The sequence below is a fragment of the Pyxicephalus adspersus genome, chromosome 5, assembly GCF_032062135.1.
Source record: "Pyxicephalus adspersus chromosome 5, UCB_Pads_2.0, whole genome shotgun sequence".
Classification (NCBI taxonomy): domain Eukaryota; kingdom Metazoa; phylum Chordata; class Amphibia; order Anura; family Pyxicephalidae; genus Pyxicephalus; species Pyxicephalus adspersus.
In genome coordinates this window covers 129,795,293-129,809,913 of record NC_092862.1, presented here as the reverse complement: position 1 = coordinate 129,809,913, position 14,621 = coordinate 129,795,293, and the positions used below count along the sequence as shown (strand labels likewise).

At 35.0% G+C, this 14,621-nt stretch overlaps 1 protein-coding gene across 1 annotated transcript in view; it reads left to right on the top strand.

The window, feature by feature from the left end:
* The first annotated feature begins 200 nt into the window (after positions 1 to 200).
* The window catches only part of GAD2 (glutamate decarboxylase 2), a 70,618-nt gene continuing 56,197 nt past the window's right edge, over positions 201 to 14,621 (top strand). Inside the window, exons 1-4 of the mRNA XM_072412707.1 lie at positions 201 to 575; positions 1,049 to 1,108; positions 1,376 to 1,525; positions 2,209 to 2,442. Coding sequence (XP_072268808.1) covers positions 500 to 575; positions 1,049 to 1,108; positions 1,376 to 1,525; positions 2,209 to 2,442 — 520 coding nt within the window. The 5' untranslated portion in view covers positions 201 to 499. The remainder of the gene's footprint in view (positions 576 to 1,048; positions 1,109 to 1,375; positions 1,526 to 2,208; positions 2,443 to 14,621) is intronic.

Sequence of the window (14,621 nt, the reverse complement as noted above, 5' to 3'; positions counted from 1 at the left end):
AGCAGATGTTTTTGGCAATCTTTTTTCCAAATAACGTCAGAATGAGGTCCTGCAGCGTCATCGCAGAGCCTTCCCTCGTATTTTGTCCCATAAAAAAAACTATTACAGAGAATTGTTAACCAATAGGTAGCTGAAAGTGTTTAGGGAGGGGGTGTCATGTCTGGGCTCCTGGAAGGGTCTGGCTGCTCATAGAGGAGAGAGATGTGAGTCACTTGGAGGAGTACAGAGCTCTACCAGGCAGCATCAGCACCACAGACAGCTCCATGCACACTGCACCACATAGGCTGCTCTGTGCACATTGACATAGCTTGCCTTTCTATTGCTCCCAGTGTTGGGTACCCTTGTCTCTCCGCATACACTTCACTCCCCCTGGCACTTATTTCCCCTCCGGCAAACACTCATCTTTATCTCTATATTTCTATGCTCCTGTCCAAGGGATTCAACAGCTTTACTAGAATCAACTGCCATCCCATTTCTGTCTGCGCTCTACCGGGTTGGGATGGCATCTCCTGGCTCTGGATTTTGGTCCTTTGGGGCAGAAGAAGGGAATAGGGAATCAGACAACCAAGGCACAGGTAAGTGGGCTGGATCTGATTTCTACAATATATTCGGCTGATCTCAATGGCCCAAAAATTTTTAGCATTATTCCAGTGTAATATCAACACGCTTTTTTATCACAGCGCAGCTTGCAATGTAGTAAGGGAAAATGTATTTTGTTATATTTTTTACGCTTTTACAATTTATAATTGTCCATTTTTACCATGTCCTTTTATTATACCAAAATATAAATAATTTACACAATATACATTAAAAAAAATATATTGATATACCTAAGATATAGAAATGTATTCAAATAAAATGTAAAGGTAAAATTTTAAAGCAAAATGTATTACCTTGTACCTAAATTAAATTAAACAAAAATCTTAAATTTACCTTTGAATTTAAATTAGTTTGAATGATAAAGCATATTTTTAAAATAAAACATGATAAAAAACAAGCGACAAAAAAGACTAACTGTAAAAGTTTTTTTCCTTTGTTTGAATTTCAGCAAAAGCATGGTGCCAAGTTGCCCAAAAATTTACTGGGGGGATCAGTTCAAAATTATGTGGTAAGTGACAATATTAACCTTTTTTATACAATTATTATACAATATAATATATATTATGATATTCTTTATTATGTTATCACATTTTATTTTATTCATTTTATGTGGTATGTAAAATGTATGCATATTTATATCTATGTATGTAAGTCATGAATGTATATTATATCATATGTATACAAATCATATAAAATATCATATATATATATATATATATATATATACACATATAAATAATAGTTAATCTCACTTCATATTCTGGTTTCTGTCTAGCTATGCTTTATGGAGAGGGGGAAAAATCCAAAGAGTCCACCAACAAAGAGGAAATATGCACTGGCAATCAAGGATTTGAATCGAGTTTTGACAAAAAGTCATGCAGCTGCGATAAGGGTGAACTAAACTTCTCCTTATTATACTCAACAGGTATGTAAGAACAGAAAAATAACTAATTATTTTTTTGTGAAAAAAAAGAAAGATAAAAGAAAAGGAAAATGAAATGTAAAAAATAAAATATGTAGAACTTTTTTTTGTATAAAGCAAATTATTGTCACAGTTTTTTTTTTTAAATGTCATTTACACACAAAATGTTATCTTGGAAATTGCAGACAGATAATGTTATCTTTTTTTGAACTCCATCAAATGTCATTTGTATTTAGAAATTGCCTCTTTTCTCTTGTGAACCTCGTGGATTTGAGATAAGGATTTAATTGATATACTTGATTAGGGCAATTTTTCTGCAAAATATTTTAAACTATACATGCAAAAAAGAAATGTTTCGTTTGAAATAACCCTTTGCAGATGGCAAAATAAAACAAAAGAATCCCCCAAATGCAAAAAAACTTACTAATAACTGTTCATTTAAAAAAATATGTAATGCATGTCAACGAATTAAAACATCAAATGTGATAATATTAAAATTTTTCAATAATAAAAACACAAAATTGTAGTGATATGTGTAAATTTAAAAAAAAATGTACAAATTATATACATTAAATTGTATATGGTATTATATGTTAGAATTTATACATTTTGTTTAAAAATATTATATTGCAAAAATCGGGAATATATACATAAAAGACCTCAAACATTTTCTTTCTTTATTTCAGACCTGCTTCCTGCAAAAAATGGAGAGGCAGAAACAATGCGTTTCTTACAGCAAGTTATAGACATTTTATTGCAATACGTTGTGAATACCTTTGACAGATCGAATAAAGTGATTGATTTTCACTATCCCAATGAGCTTCTTCAGGCATATAACTGGGAACTGTCTGACCAGCCACAGACTTTGGAGGGGATTCTACTTAACTGCAAAACCACCCTAAATTATGCTGTCAAAACAGGTAGAGTGTCTTTATATTTAATATACATGGCATGATTTTGTGCGGGCAATGGCTTGATTACAGGAAAATAAAAGTATATAATATTATATATATATATATATATATATATATATATATATATATATATATATATATATATAAATTTTTTATTACTATTTATTCTTATGCTTACTTACATATTTTGTTTCTATTGAAATAGGAATGGTATTTTAGTGCTACTTAGGTATATTCAGAATTATCTGTATATAACATGTATATAGTGTGCATGTGCAGTATCTGAATATGCGATGGTGGTTTCACACTTTACTCCTCTGTCGTTGCAAGATGCTCTCTATTTCACAAATAGTTTTATACAGGATGTTCCTTAAAAGCTATTTATCTTACAGAGATATATGAGTGATGCTTAGTTTGTATGGTTGATCTCTTAACAGTCTATTGCATTTGCATTTAAATGTTAAGATGGCTTTATTTGCATGGGCTTGCATATAATTGTTTAGAAACGTTGTTTCTTTGTTTCACAAAATCTCTTTGCTCATAATAGTTGGTAAAAAGGGATTCTGGTTGGATATTACTGTTTGACGGGCCAATCTTTAGGGCAGAAGCTGTCAAGTGTGACCTACTTCTCCGTCCTTATTGTAATGTCATTGCTTGCCACCAGTTCCCTTTGGATTTGCTTCTACCTGCCAAACCAAAATGTTTTATTTGTGATTTCATGTGTGTGAAGGAGAGACCAATGTGTGTTTTTTTATTTGTTTTTTTTGTATATATTTCCATTTGTTGTGTTTTGGGGTGGTTATATGATTTATATATATTTTTTTAATTTCTGAAAAAGTGGTGTCAGGTATTATCAGGTTTGAATTATTTTCTGTTTTTTTTTTGTGTTATGAATGGCCTGAGTGAAGATTATGCTCCATAATTTGATCTAGCTTTCGAAATCTGTAGCGTGAAGCCGTTTTTGTCACTTTGATAAGTAGTGTTATATGAAATCAATACCTTTACAATTACTCATTTAGGAAACATTGCACTGATTTTTAGTCATTGACCTTTAAGTTGGATTTAAACATACATTTATTTAAATAATTGGAGGATATCAATTACTCTAATCTTCATATTGTTAAGCAAATATAGCATCAAGCACATTTGGGAACTTTTCTTCAGACTGATTTATGATATCCCTGGTCCAATGGTATACCCTTTTTCATAGCAAATAGCAAATATATCATATATAACGTATGTAGACCTAGGTATCTATAATGCCACAGCATAAACTATAACCTAAAAGACCATGCAGTTAACAAGGAAGGTATACAGGAGTCCTCTAGCACCATATCTGGCCAGAACTGGTACTGCTGATGCTGATTTTTTCGCATTCTGAATTGCAGCCACTTCTTTTGTCTAAATTGGAATCTAGGAACATACAATACCATGCATGCAGTAATGTCCTCCACTAAAAGTTCATGTAAAAAAATATACATTAGGGTAATTGTTGCTGTATATCAAAGCTTCTTAAGATCTGATTTGTATTTACTGAACAAAGAACAAAGCATACGGAACAAAAAAACCCTTTGCTGCGGCAGGAATTGTGAGATTTTAGTGGTAGGTGAGCACCTAGAACCCAGATCTTGTAGTCCTTGAATATTATATAATGAAGTAGATGTTAAGCCCTGTACGACCAGCCAGCTGAAAAACCTGATTTACTTGGACTGCCTCTGCAAGATAACATGATGAAGACTATATTGTTCTACACAAAAATCCATTTTCCTTAAACCATCTGCGCACTGCAGGACCTGGTTGCACATCTTCTAAACTATTTTCTGAATGCACCTCATAATACCTTATAGGTACAGTTGCTTAATTTGGTATTGCACATCACGATTAAATGATCTGTTAGGACCAAGGTGTGGCAATTTTGACGTGAAATGAATTGCAGTTGGCTTTTTCAGTAATTTGCAGTCATGTTTCATTGAGGTGATGTGATGAATGGGTAGGGTTAGGTAATGGATAAAGATGCAAGGATCAAAAGAAGAGACCCTACAGTACAGACAGAAAGTGAATGTGTATTTCATAAATCTGCCATCACTGGGAAGTAAAAATCAAATTTTTTGGACATGGGAGTGCCTACAAGGTGTGCTTACATATTTTGGCCTCAAACCCTTGCAATATGGAAATGGAATGACCGATGTTTTATTCTACAATTTGAGGAAACCTTGCTCCAATCAGAAGCAAACTAGGGTTGTTGGGTGCAATCGGTGAAGACTTTCCTATTTGTTGGTGACATCAAGATCTGCTATATGACTGCCATGTGATAAGGCTCCCCTATTGTAGGAAACATGCTCACCCAGGGATTCCCCTTGTCATGAAATGTTTAAAAGGTATCCATGGAGAATTACTGACACTTAGCTACAGTATACCTCCTTGCTATAGAGTATAACAGAGTGCTACACCCTTACAAGTAGCATATGCAACTGTGGCTAAATTGTCCAGAATTTTGGGTAAATATTAGTGTACTGTTAAATAAAGTGTGAATTTCCTTACTGCTTATACATCTCGTACCCTCAAAATACAACATTATTATTGAGCCACAAGTGACACTATTGTAGATACACATAATTCCCTGCACAAAAGATCATTTTAAAAATGAAACACTTCCATTGCATATGCTTTCATGGGAGAATGAAGCATTTTAATAAAACAGTACTACAAAACAACTAGAAACTGTTGAGAAAATGAATACCTTGGTCAAAGCTGAAATAACCACCCTGCTTTACCTGTCAACATTGATGTCAGTGGAATTTAAATCCCACACCCATTACTGGTGTCGGTGGGATTTCAACATGCTCCCCCAACTAGCATTGGGGGTCAGTAAAATTTAAACACTACCCCTACTCAACATTGATGTCACTAGAAGCACAGCCTTTATTTTTACCCAATAGGAGAATACTACCTTTCCTGAGCTGACTCCCAACCTATGATGCCAGTCTCAAAACTATGAAAGTACTATCGCCCATATGATTGTTCCATATGATAGTGCTTGTACAAAATCATTGCTGGCTGCTAGAATAATTCCCGGAACCCAGCAGCATAACATATCCTGAATCCTTGGAATACCAGGATTTGTTAAAACCCAAGGGCAGACCGATGGGATTTAGCATATTTGATCAATTTGGTAACAGATGAATTGGCAAAGGTTGAGATGTGTTATTACTGCTTAAATGAATGGACTATTTGAAATGAATTATCTGTGTCCCTCTATTTAGTGAAGCTTTCAGTGAATATATGTTGCAGTATTTTTCACACTGGAACTGATGAAGTGGCTTCTATAGCTACAAAATGTCTTACATTACAAGAACCAGGAGTTCAGGTTTTCAGGTGAATGTGAATAACTACTACTAGCTATACAATGACCAAGATAAATGGGAACCTTCACAAACACTAAGTGGAAAGTGAAGTAAATACTAGTTGGTTGTTAAATATTGGGTACAGGTTTAAGGTATAAGAGCCACATAGACATGGCTACACTAAAAGAGTAGTAATACAGTGTAAAGAAGCTACAAAAAAGTAACTACACTAAATGGGGATGGTATACCTATCAGATCTGCCTGGTGTGAGCAGTTAAAATGAAATGAATTTTTGAGATGGAACAAAAAACTAACAAAAGTGAAATCAATGGATTAAAATAGTTCTTGCCTGCAGAGGATGAGTCTCAGACATTTCTGCTCAGGGAACTAACTGGGTGCTGTAAAATGTAACCTAGACACTGACTATTTTTCAGCCTGGAAGCTCCCAGAGGTGTCAGAAAGAGTATCTGTGTGTTGAAAAAAAATGTTTGCAGATTTCTCTTTTTCACTTTACATAAGGCCCTGCAGGCTGGACATGGATGTCTACCACTTCACGGAGCACAGCCCTTTTTCCCTTGGGTTCCTGTAGACCTCCACTTATTGTACTGTGTATTAGTGGAACTTTCTGATGGAAAAGTATTCCTGATGCTCATAGCAAACATTGAGATTCATCAGTTTCTTTGAAAATTTGCTGTGCCTAAAGATGCTATAGGCAATGATGATATAGGGAAGAGGACATTTTTTGTACACAAGGAATTATCTAACACAACGAAATCCATTCAGCCACAAGGCGCCTCCATCTTCTTCTTCGTAGGTCACCTGATCTCAAACTGCGCAGGCACGAGATTGGGTGATGCCCCTTCCTGATTTTTTTTTTACATTAGAGGAAAGCACCATGCCCGATCTAGGGAAGACAGCAGTCTCCTGGGATATATGACGTAGGTATCTCAGAAGGCTGTGGGTTTCCTATTCAGTCTTTACTGCAGTGGCTGTAAAGATGGAAGGGGAGAGGTCTCCCCTTCGAATTGAAAAAATACTCATTTATACTCAAATAAAAGGGTTAACCACCCTTTTTTATTTTGTAAAAAATATGGTGATAAAAAATGTATTCCCTGTTTTCAGATCCAAATTTTTTTTCTATGGTGTAATAAGGTAGACACATTTTTGAAGTGTGTTTTTTTTACTTTTGAATAAATTAAGGAAGGTATAGGCTTTTTGTCCAGAATTCAATGCTGCCTGTGTCCCTTCTAGGAAGATTCACTCCTTGTATTTGTCATGATAATGATTGTCACTAGTACTGAAAGTTAGGGAAAAGCCAACATTTAGGGTTATCATCAGAGCTATAGGTGAGGGAAACCCTTGAATGGGGTTTTGTCTGGCAACAATTCTCTGGGATGAAAATCTTTGAAGAGATTTCCCATCATTTCCTGTTGTTATTTCAGGGCAAGACGTTAAAGACAATATTCCTAGCAGAATTCAGATGGTACAAAAATAATATGATTATAAAAATACCTGTTGATCCTAAAAGAACCTTTTTATTGTGACCTGGCAGCATGGAGCCTCTGCTTCACTGATATCCCAAGAAGTCCTATGAAACAGGTTACTTCAGTGATCTAAAATACCTATAATTATATATATATATATATATATTATATAATAGAAATGGGGAGTCTGTAGTCCTCACCCACTTTTTGTCCCCTGGGTGACAGGGGTGCTTCTCATACATACAGGGACTAAATGTTGTCACCCAAGACAGGAAATGTACTACTGGCATGGTCACAAGATAAAAAATAAGAAGAAAACTAAGAACAAAAATGTCACCACATCTAATTACAGGATCCATTAATGGAATAAATCCTTGATAAGTTTGTGATTTAGAGAGCATGAACTATATGCTAACTGCATTGTTCTTCTATCTATCTATCTATCTATCTATCTATCTATCTATCTATCTATCTATCTGTCCGGATAGAATCAAATAGAATTCATACTTTAAGTTGTTATACATTTTCTAAATCTAGAACTAAAGTAAAATTAAAACCAGTCAATTAGGACCTTTCCAATTCACACATAATAAAACCCTACGAACATAACTGGTACTGTCAGATTATTAAAAATACAACATACAATTCTAACTTGAATATAGGGGCTAATTTATTCATCTTAAGGGATAATTAATTTAGCCTGACAATGTGGTGATAGTTGACTTTGCAAAGTTACCTATTTATAAACAGAATAATCTAAAAAAACAGGATTTTTCCATCACATATCCTTTGCAAATGAACAATTCACTTGGCAAAGTGAACAGCCTATTTGAATTAGTTCCAAAGTGTCATGATCAGCAGCAAAGACTAAAGCTAGCTACACACTACCAATAATTATCGTTAGAAAACGAACAATTACGACGAATCAACGATTATGCACGAATATATTTGAACGATCCTATTGTGCACAATACTGTACATGCTGTAACAATACGATCATTCAAATATAATCCACCAATAATGTACACACGCTGGATACAATCCTTTGAACGATGCAGGGAGTGACATGAAGAGGAGAAAGTGTATTGCAGAAACATGCACCATCACTGAACGACCATACACACGATAGATAGTGAATGATCATCGGCCAATCAGATCTGCCGTAATGGTCGTTCATTTCCAAGGACAATCCTCGTTTGTTAGAGTTGTTGTTCAGTCGTTGGTCACCTTTTTGTGAACGATTTTCGGCCGATCGGTCGTGCGTGGTTCGTTTCCCACGATAATTATTGGAGGTGTGTACGCAGCTTACCTGGTTGAAAATGCTCAAAAGAAATATATGAAAAACATGATGACTTATGAGCTCACATGTTGCCATGCAAAACAAGCCTATAATAGTAACATTTTATAAACCAACTTTTAGTTATTGAGACATTTTGCTATTCTGCAGCATTTCCTTCCAGTGCTGGGTCCTTGTCCAATTCAATGCAGACAATAGTGCTGAACACAAAGCATTCCGTAGCCATGCCTCTTCTTGTAGTAAACCTGAAACACATTCCTGAACAGTTCTTTTCAAAATCTGAAATGCCTGGGAAATTTGGTAATGTAAGTTTTACCTTTTCTCTGACTTCACCATGTGAACGCTGATATCCATTACTTGGAAAGAAATTATAAGGAACCCAGCAAAGAAAGCCTCCTTCATTCTTTCAGTACATGTTTCCTTAGCATGCATCATTCCCTATTAGCCCACCCTGCTGACATTATCATTGCCTGCAGAGAGCTTACTTTGATTTGCTGCTTTTATCACTGCAATCAAATAAAAAATGCAGTTAACTAGACCGGAAACCAAAGAACTAAACAACTTTTGGTAGTACTACAATGGTTGAATGAAACATAAATCCGCTAAATATCATATGCAAAGTGCCAAATTTGTTTTAGTTGTTCTGTTCCCAGCTGACGGAAGTGGCACTTGGTATGCTCTCCTATTGCTATAGCCCATTTGCTTCAGAGTTCAATGTGTGTTGCACTTTTCTGTATTTGGTGTTTGGTGGTATTTGATCTTCAGTTGCCTTTCTAACAGCTCAAATAAGTCTGGCCATTCTCTTCTGATCTTTGGAATCAACAAGACATTTTCACCCAGAGAACTGACACTCACTGGACACACTGGATATTTTCTTTTTTCCAAGCCATTCCCTTCAAACTGTAGAGCAGCCTTTCTCAACCTTTTTAACATTGGGGAAACCTTATAAAAACTTTAACGTCTTTAGGAAACCCCTTTCTATAATTACTATATACATAGCTTGGTGTATTAGTATGGTGTTCAGTAGGAAGAACGCCTCTTACATTGTTGGTCAGTGGGAGGAACGAAACGCTTACGGGTAGCCTAAAAAAATCATTGGCGTCATTGGTAACCCGGAGAGGCACAAACTGCTCATTGCTTAGGAAACCCCTAACAACCTTTTGGAGGAACTCTAGGGTTCCACTGAACCTTGAATAACAAACATTGGTCTAAAGAGATTACAGATGATCAGCAGTTTCTGAAATACTCTGGCCCAGTATCAGAACTACGTTCAAAGTCATTTAGATCAGCTTTACTTCTATTCTGATGGCTATTTTGAACTTCAGCAGGTCATCTTGACAAATCTACATGCCTAAATATATAGAGTTGCTGGTATGTGATTGGTTGATGAATATGTGGTTGGTTGGATATTTGTGCTAAGAAACAGTTAAGGGCATTTTAAATAAAGTGTGCACCATATACATTCCCCTTGAGCATGTGTATAAAAGTTTTCTTGCCTGAATAGGGAGATAGATTGAGATTGAAATTGCCTCATAAAGCTGGAGGTCCAAATAAAGTTTTTTCACATACTTGTGTATATTCAATTTTCAGATCACAAAGCATAATTGTGCTTACATAGCTTACATATACGACTTATTGGTGCAATGTGGGAAATGCAGCTTACTGTACACTTGGAGAGTAGTCAAGATCACATTTACATATTTTGGCATGTATGTGTGGCATAGACCAAGCATAGTCAAATTAATTTAATGTGCCAAAAAAGGAGGAAGGAATGAGTAAAAAAAAGTGTAGAGCTTTTTTGCCAGGATCTGGCATTTATTGGCCTGGTATTTGTGCAGGGAAAACACTGTGCCTAGTAAGTCCTAATAGGAGAAGTTCAGTTGGAATTATTTATACATTGAAGAAATAACTAGAGATGGAGAGACGATCTGAAATCTCTATCCAGTCCTCTTAATTTACACAATTCTCTATATTTCTAATATATCACCTACATTTTATTATTTTGGGCTAAGTTCTGTGCCCAAAAAAAGGTTTTAAGTAATATAAAAAGTTATACACATAACTCTTTAAAATCAGGTTTTAGGTGGTCATCAAATACATTTTATGTAGGTCTGTTTCATGCTTGGCCGCTTGTTTGTAATTGTAAGAAAATTTTTAAAATACAAGTGAAGGCTGAAGATATTAAGGTTCAATCATTTAGGGACCAGAATGTATTTAAAAAACTGGAACAAGAATAAAATGTCCCTGTACACCTGTGTACCATATACATCATGAAATAAATTACATAAAATAATTTTTTATTCATGAAGAAAGATTAGAACACATACATATTTTTCCACTCATATTGCTGTCAAGCTGAATAAGCAATAACTATACCATATAGGGTTACAAAAAAGATTAAAGCATTAATAGGCAGTAAATCCACTTTGTGTCCGTCTGTAACAATTGTTTATCAAAATCCCAGCCTTGGATTATATAAACCCTATTGGACTATAAAAAGTATACTATAATCAGTGAAATATCAAAATAATACAATAAAGCTAAGAACACCATTCTTTATATCAAATACATGTGGTCAAATGTTTTGTGAATGAAAGGTTGAATGGTATCAACCATCATATATCCAAGTGCACTGAAAGCAGTGTCCACACTTGAAGGTACTTCTCCAAATGTAAGAATCATCTCTAAGTTCCCTTTAATAAAGATGCTGGTCACTGTTTAATTGACCTTGATCTCCTAAACACAATCTCACAAAATAATAATATCCTTTACTTGATGATTGCCTATGTACATGGTAATTGTCTTGGTAGAAGGTTGTTTTTAACTTCTCTTATAATGCAAAAATAAGAGGAGATCCCTATTCTTCTTACTAGCACATTGATAAGCTCTTTTAAAAAATGTGTTTGAAAAACCTCTTTGCTAGAACAGTTCTGCTTCACTCTGGTGTATTTGCTGTATATATACTGCTGTATAGAATATATTTTTTGTCTTTAAAAAAAACAGGTAGGGTGTATCCGTTTCTTTCCTGTGTACTATAGTGGAAAGGGTATCGTCTGTTATGATGATTGTCCCCATTGACACACCCTGAATGTGTAAAAATATTATTCAATGCAAATGAATTATGGGTTAGGATTAATTATAGAAGAGTAAGAATAAAACCTTTGGAAGGACAAGAACCTTGGTCCTCCTCCAAAAGAAATGACTTGATCACTTCCAATCCTTTTTGATTGGGTATGGAACAATACAGAGCTTTAGTTTCAACTGATGCCAAAATAGTAGATTCTGGTTCCTCTGTTCTTCTGTTCCTTCCAGCATTTGGAGTAGATGGATTACCCTTGAGTTCATAAGGGCAAGCCAATGGCTTGAAATGTAAGAATCGTATCTACCAGTATACTCGCATTCTCAAAGCCAATTCCTTATATAACGTGTTTACCAGGTTTACCAGGCTTTAGGTTCTTGTGCTTCTTCGGACTCTTAGAATGTAGGAGGGCTTGGATGTGGAACTAGTAGGAAGTTATAGGGATCCTAATAATAATTCCTTCTTGAGAATCTATCAACCTTCATAGATTATTTTATAACGATGTGTTTAATAATTCTTTATTGTTGGCCCAGGAATATCCTTATACCATTCCTAACTTTGTGAAATCTGTAAACCCATATCCTCATACATCATATTATTCATTTTAACAATACTTATTGAAGGGCTTTATTGTGATATGAGAATTATTCCATTAAAATATTAAAGCTTTCACTTTTGGGAATATTGTTTACATCTATAACATTTGTTAAGATTTTCTCAGTTTTGTGATATAGAAAAAATTGTATGTTAGGATTCGACTGTAAAGAGGGAACAATCTTGGATTTGAGTTTGAAAAATTGTAACTGACCAAAACTATAGATATCACATGGTTTTGGTTCAGAAGATGACCCTGAGATATCTAAACTTCATTTTCATCTAAAAGGGAATTCAGTCTTAAGGGGATCTGAATTTACTTATTGTTTAAACCTTACAGGAAGATAATCAATTCAATGACCGAATCTTTTTCATATATATTCCCTGCTAAGTATTAGCTTGAAAGGTAGGGTACATGCAAATAAATTCAGATCTTTTCAAGTTTAGTTCCACTCTAAGTGATCACATGGACTAATTCTCTGTTTTCAGCTGTGGATCTTGGCAGCTTCTTTAGTTTTATTCTAGGTGTTCTTGCCTGTTTTGGGGGGCAGTTCGCCTGTCAGGTTTGAAGTAGTGCCAAATTCTTTCAATTTATTTTTATAATGTATATATTGATTTTCTATGGGATATTCAAGGTTTGCTATATTTTTATAATTCAACCTCGATAATTAGATTGTCAGCTCCTTTGAGGGACTATGGACTTTGTACCGCGCTGTGTAATATGATGGCGCTATATAAATACTGTGTAATAATAATAATAATAATCTTTACTTCCCTGAACTATGACTCTGAACTGTTTGCAGTTCTCCTTCGTGTGGCACAGATGGAGCCTTCTTAACTAATATATGACTTTTGAACATAATTATTTGGTCAAAACCTTATATAGAGGTTTCAGAACTAAGTTGATAAATACATATGCACTTACTAACTTTTCAATGTTAAATCCATTACATAAAATCCAAAACACAATTTAAATTATATCTAATATATTTTAATTATATTATGCTAATTTTTTTTTTAATAATCAATAAATTAATATAATATATTTTCAGAAGTCACAGTAGGTGTGATAGTCAGGTCAGGAAGCCACCAACTTTACCATAAAGTACAGCAATTTTAGAAGGATAACAACAATGGCAACTCCCATACCTAATTTAACACAGGTTTCCTTTTCGAAGAAAAAAAAAAATTGCTATACAGTAACATTTACATTCTTGCTTCTATCTAGAACTCCAGTAATTTTGTTTTCTTTGTGATAATGCTTTTTTGGGAAATAAACATTATTTCTGATCCTTTAAAAAATACAGGAAAAAATGTATCTACAAATCCTAAGTGAAGCAAAAAAATCTGGATTTTTTCCCTAGGTACTAATAACTTTGCATTTCTATCCACAGCAACTGGGAAGCTTTAAGGGAATGTACAATTTGCAAATTTGTAACTGCAGAATCCTCAGCTCCTCTTTCATGTAGGGATAGAGCCCACCCCGCGTAGTTCTGTTAAATGGCAGAGAAAATTGCATCTCTGTTGAAAGCTCAGTTCCCCCACATGTGCGGAGACGTGATAAGAGAGAAGTGTCAGCTTGGCAAATAATAGACCTGATGTTCATTCTGATTCCATCTTGCTTCTGCCTTGCACTAAACAGCTCCAGACATTTACTAACCTCAGATATGTTTGTTGCTTGAAGTAAACTCCATTTCTGTAAAAAAATAAAAATTATATATATATGCAATTTTTTTTATATTACCTCTCAACTTTATCCTGCTGTGATTTTGTGATTTTTCTAAACCATACAAAACATTATTATTAATATTATTTTATATTAAACAGGATTTATATAGCGCCAACATATTACGCAGCCCTGTACATTAAATAGGGGTTGCAAATGACAGACTAATACAGAGAGTGACACTGGAGGAGTGGACCCTGCCCTGAAGAGCTTACAATCTAGTAGGTGGAGGAATTAACACACAATAGGAGGGGAGATATGTATTGGTGGGAAGTAGTGGTGGTTTCAAATGACAGAAGAAGCCGGGTAGGCAAGTTTGAAAAAATGGGTTTTGAGTGCTCTTTTAAATGAGCAGAAAGTAGGAGCAGGCCGAATAGGACGAGGAAGACCATTCCAGAGAGTTGGGGCAGCTCTAGAAAAGTCTTGGACCTGTGCGTGTGATGAGGTTATGAATGAGGAAGTCATTAGAAGGTCATTGGAGGAGCGGAGAGAGCGGCTGGGGGAGTATTTTTTATGAGGTCAGAAATGTAAGTGGGACAAAAACTGTGTAGGGATTTGAAGGCAAAGCACAGGAGCTTGAATTTGAGTCTAAGGTGAAATGGAAGCCAATGTAGAGAACTGCAAAGAGATGCAGCGGAAGAGGACCGGTGGGAAGGATGGA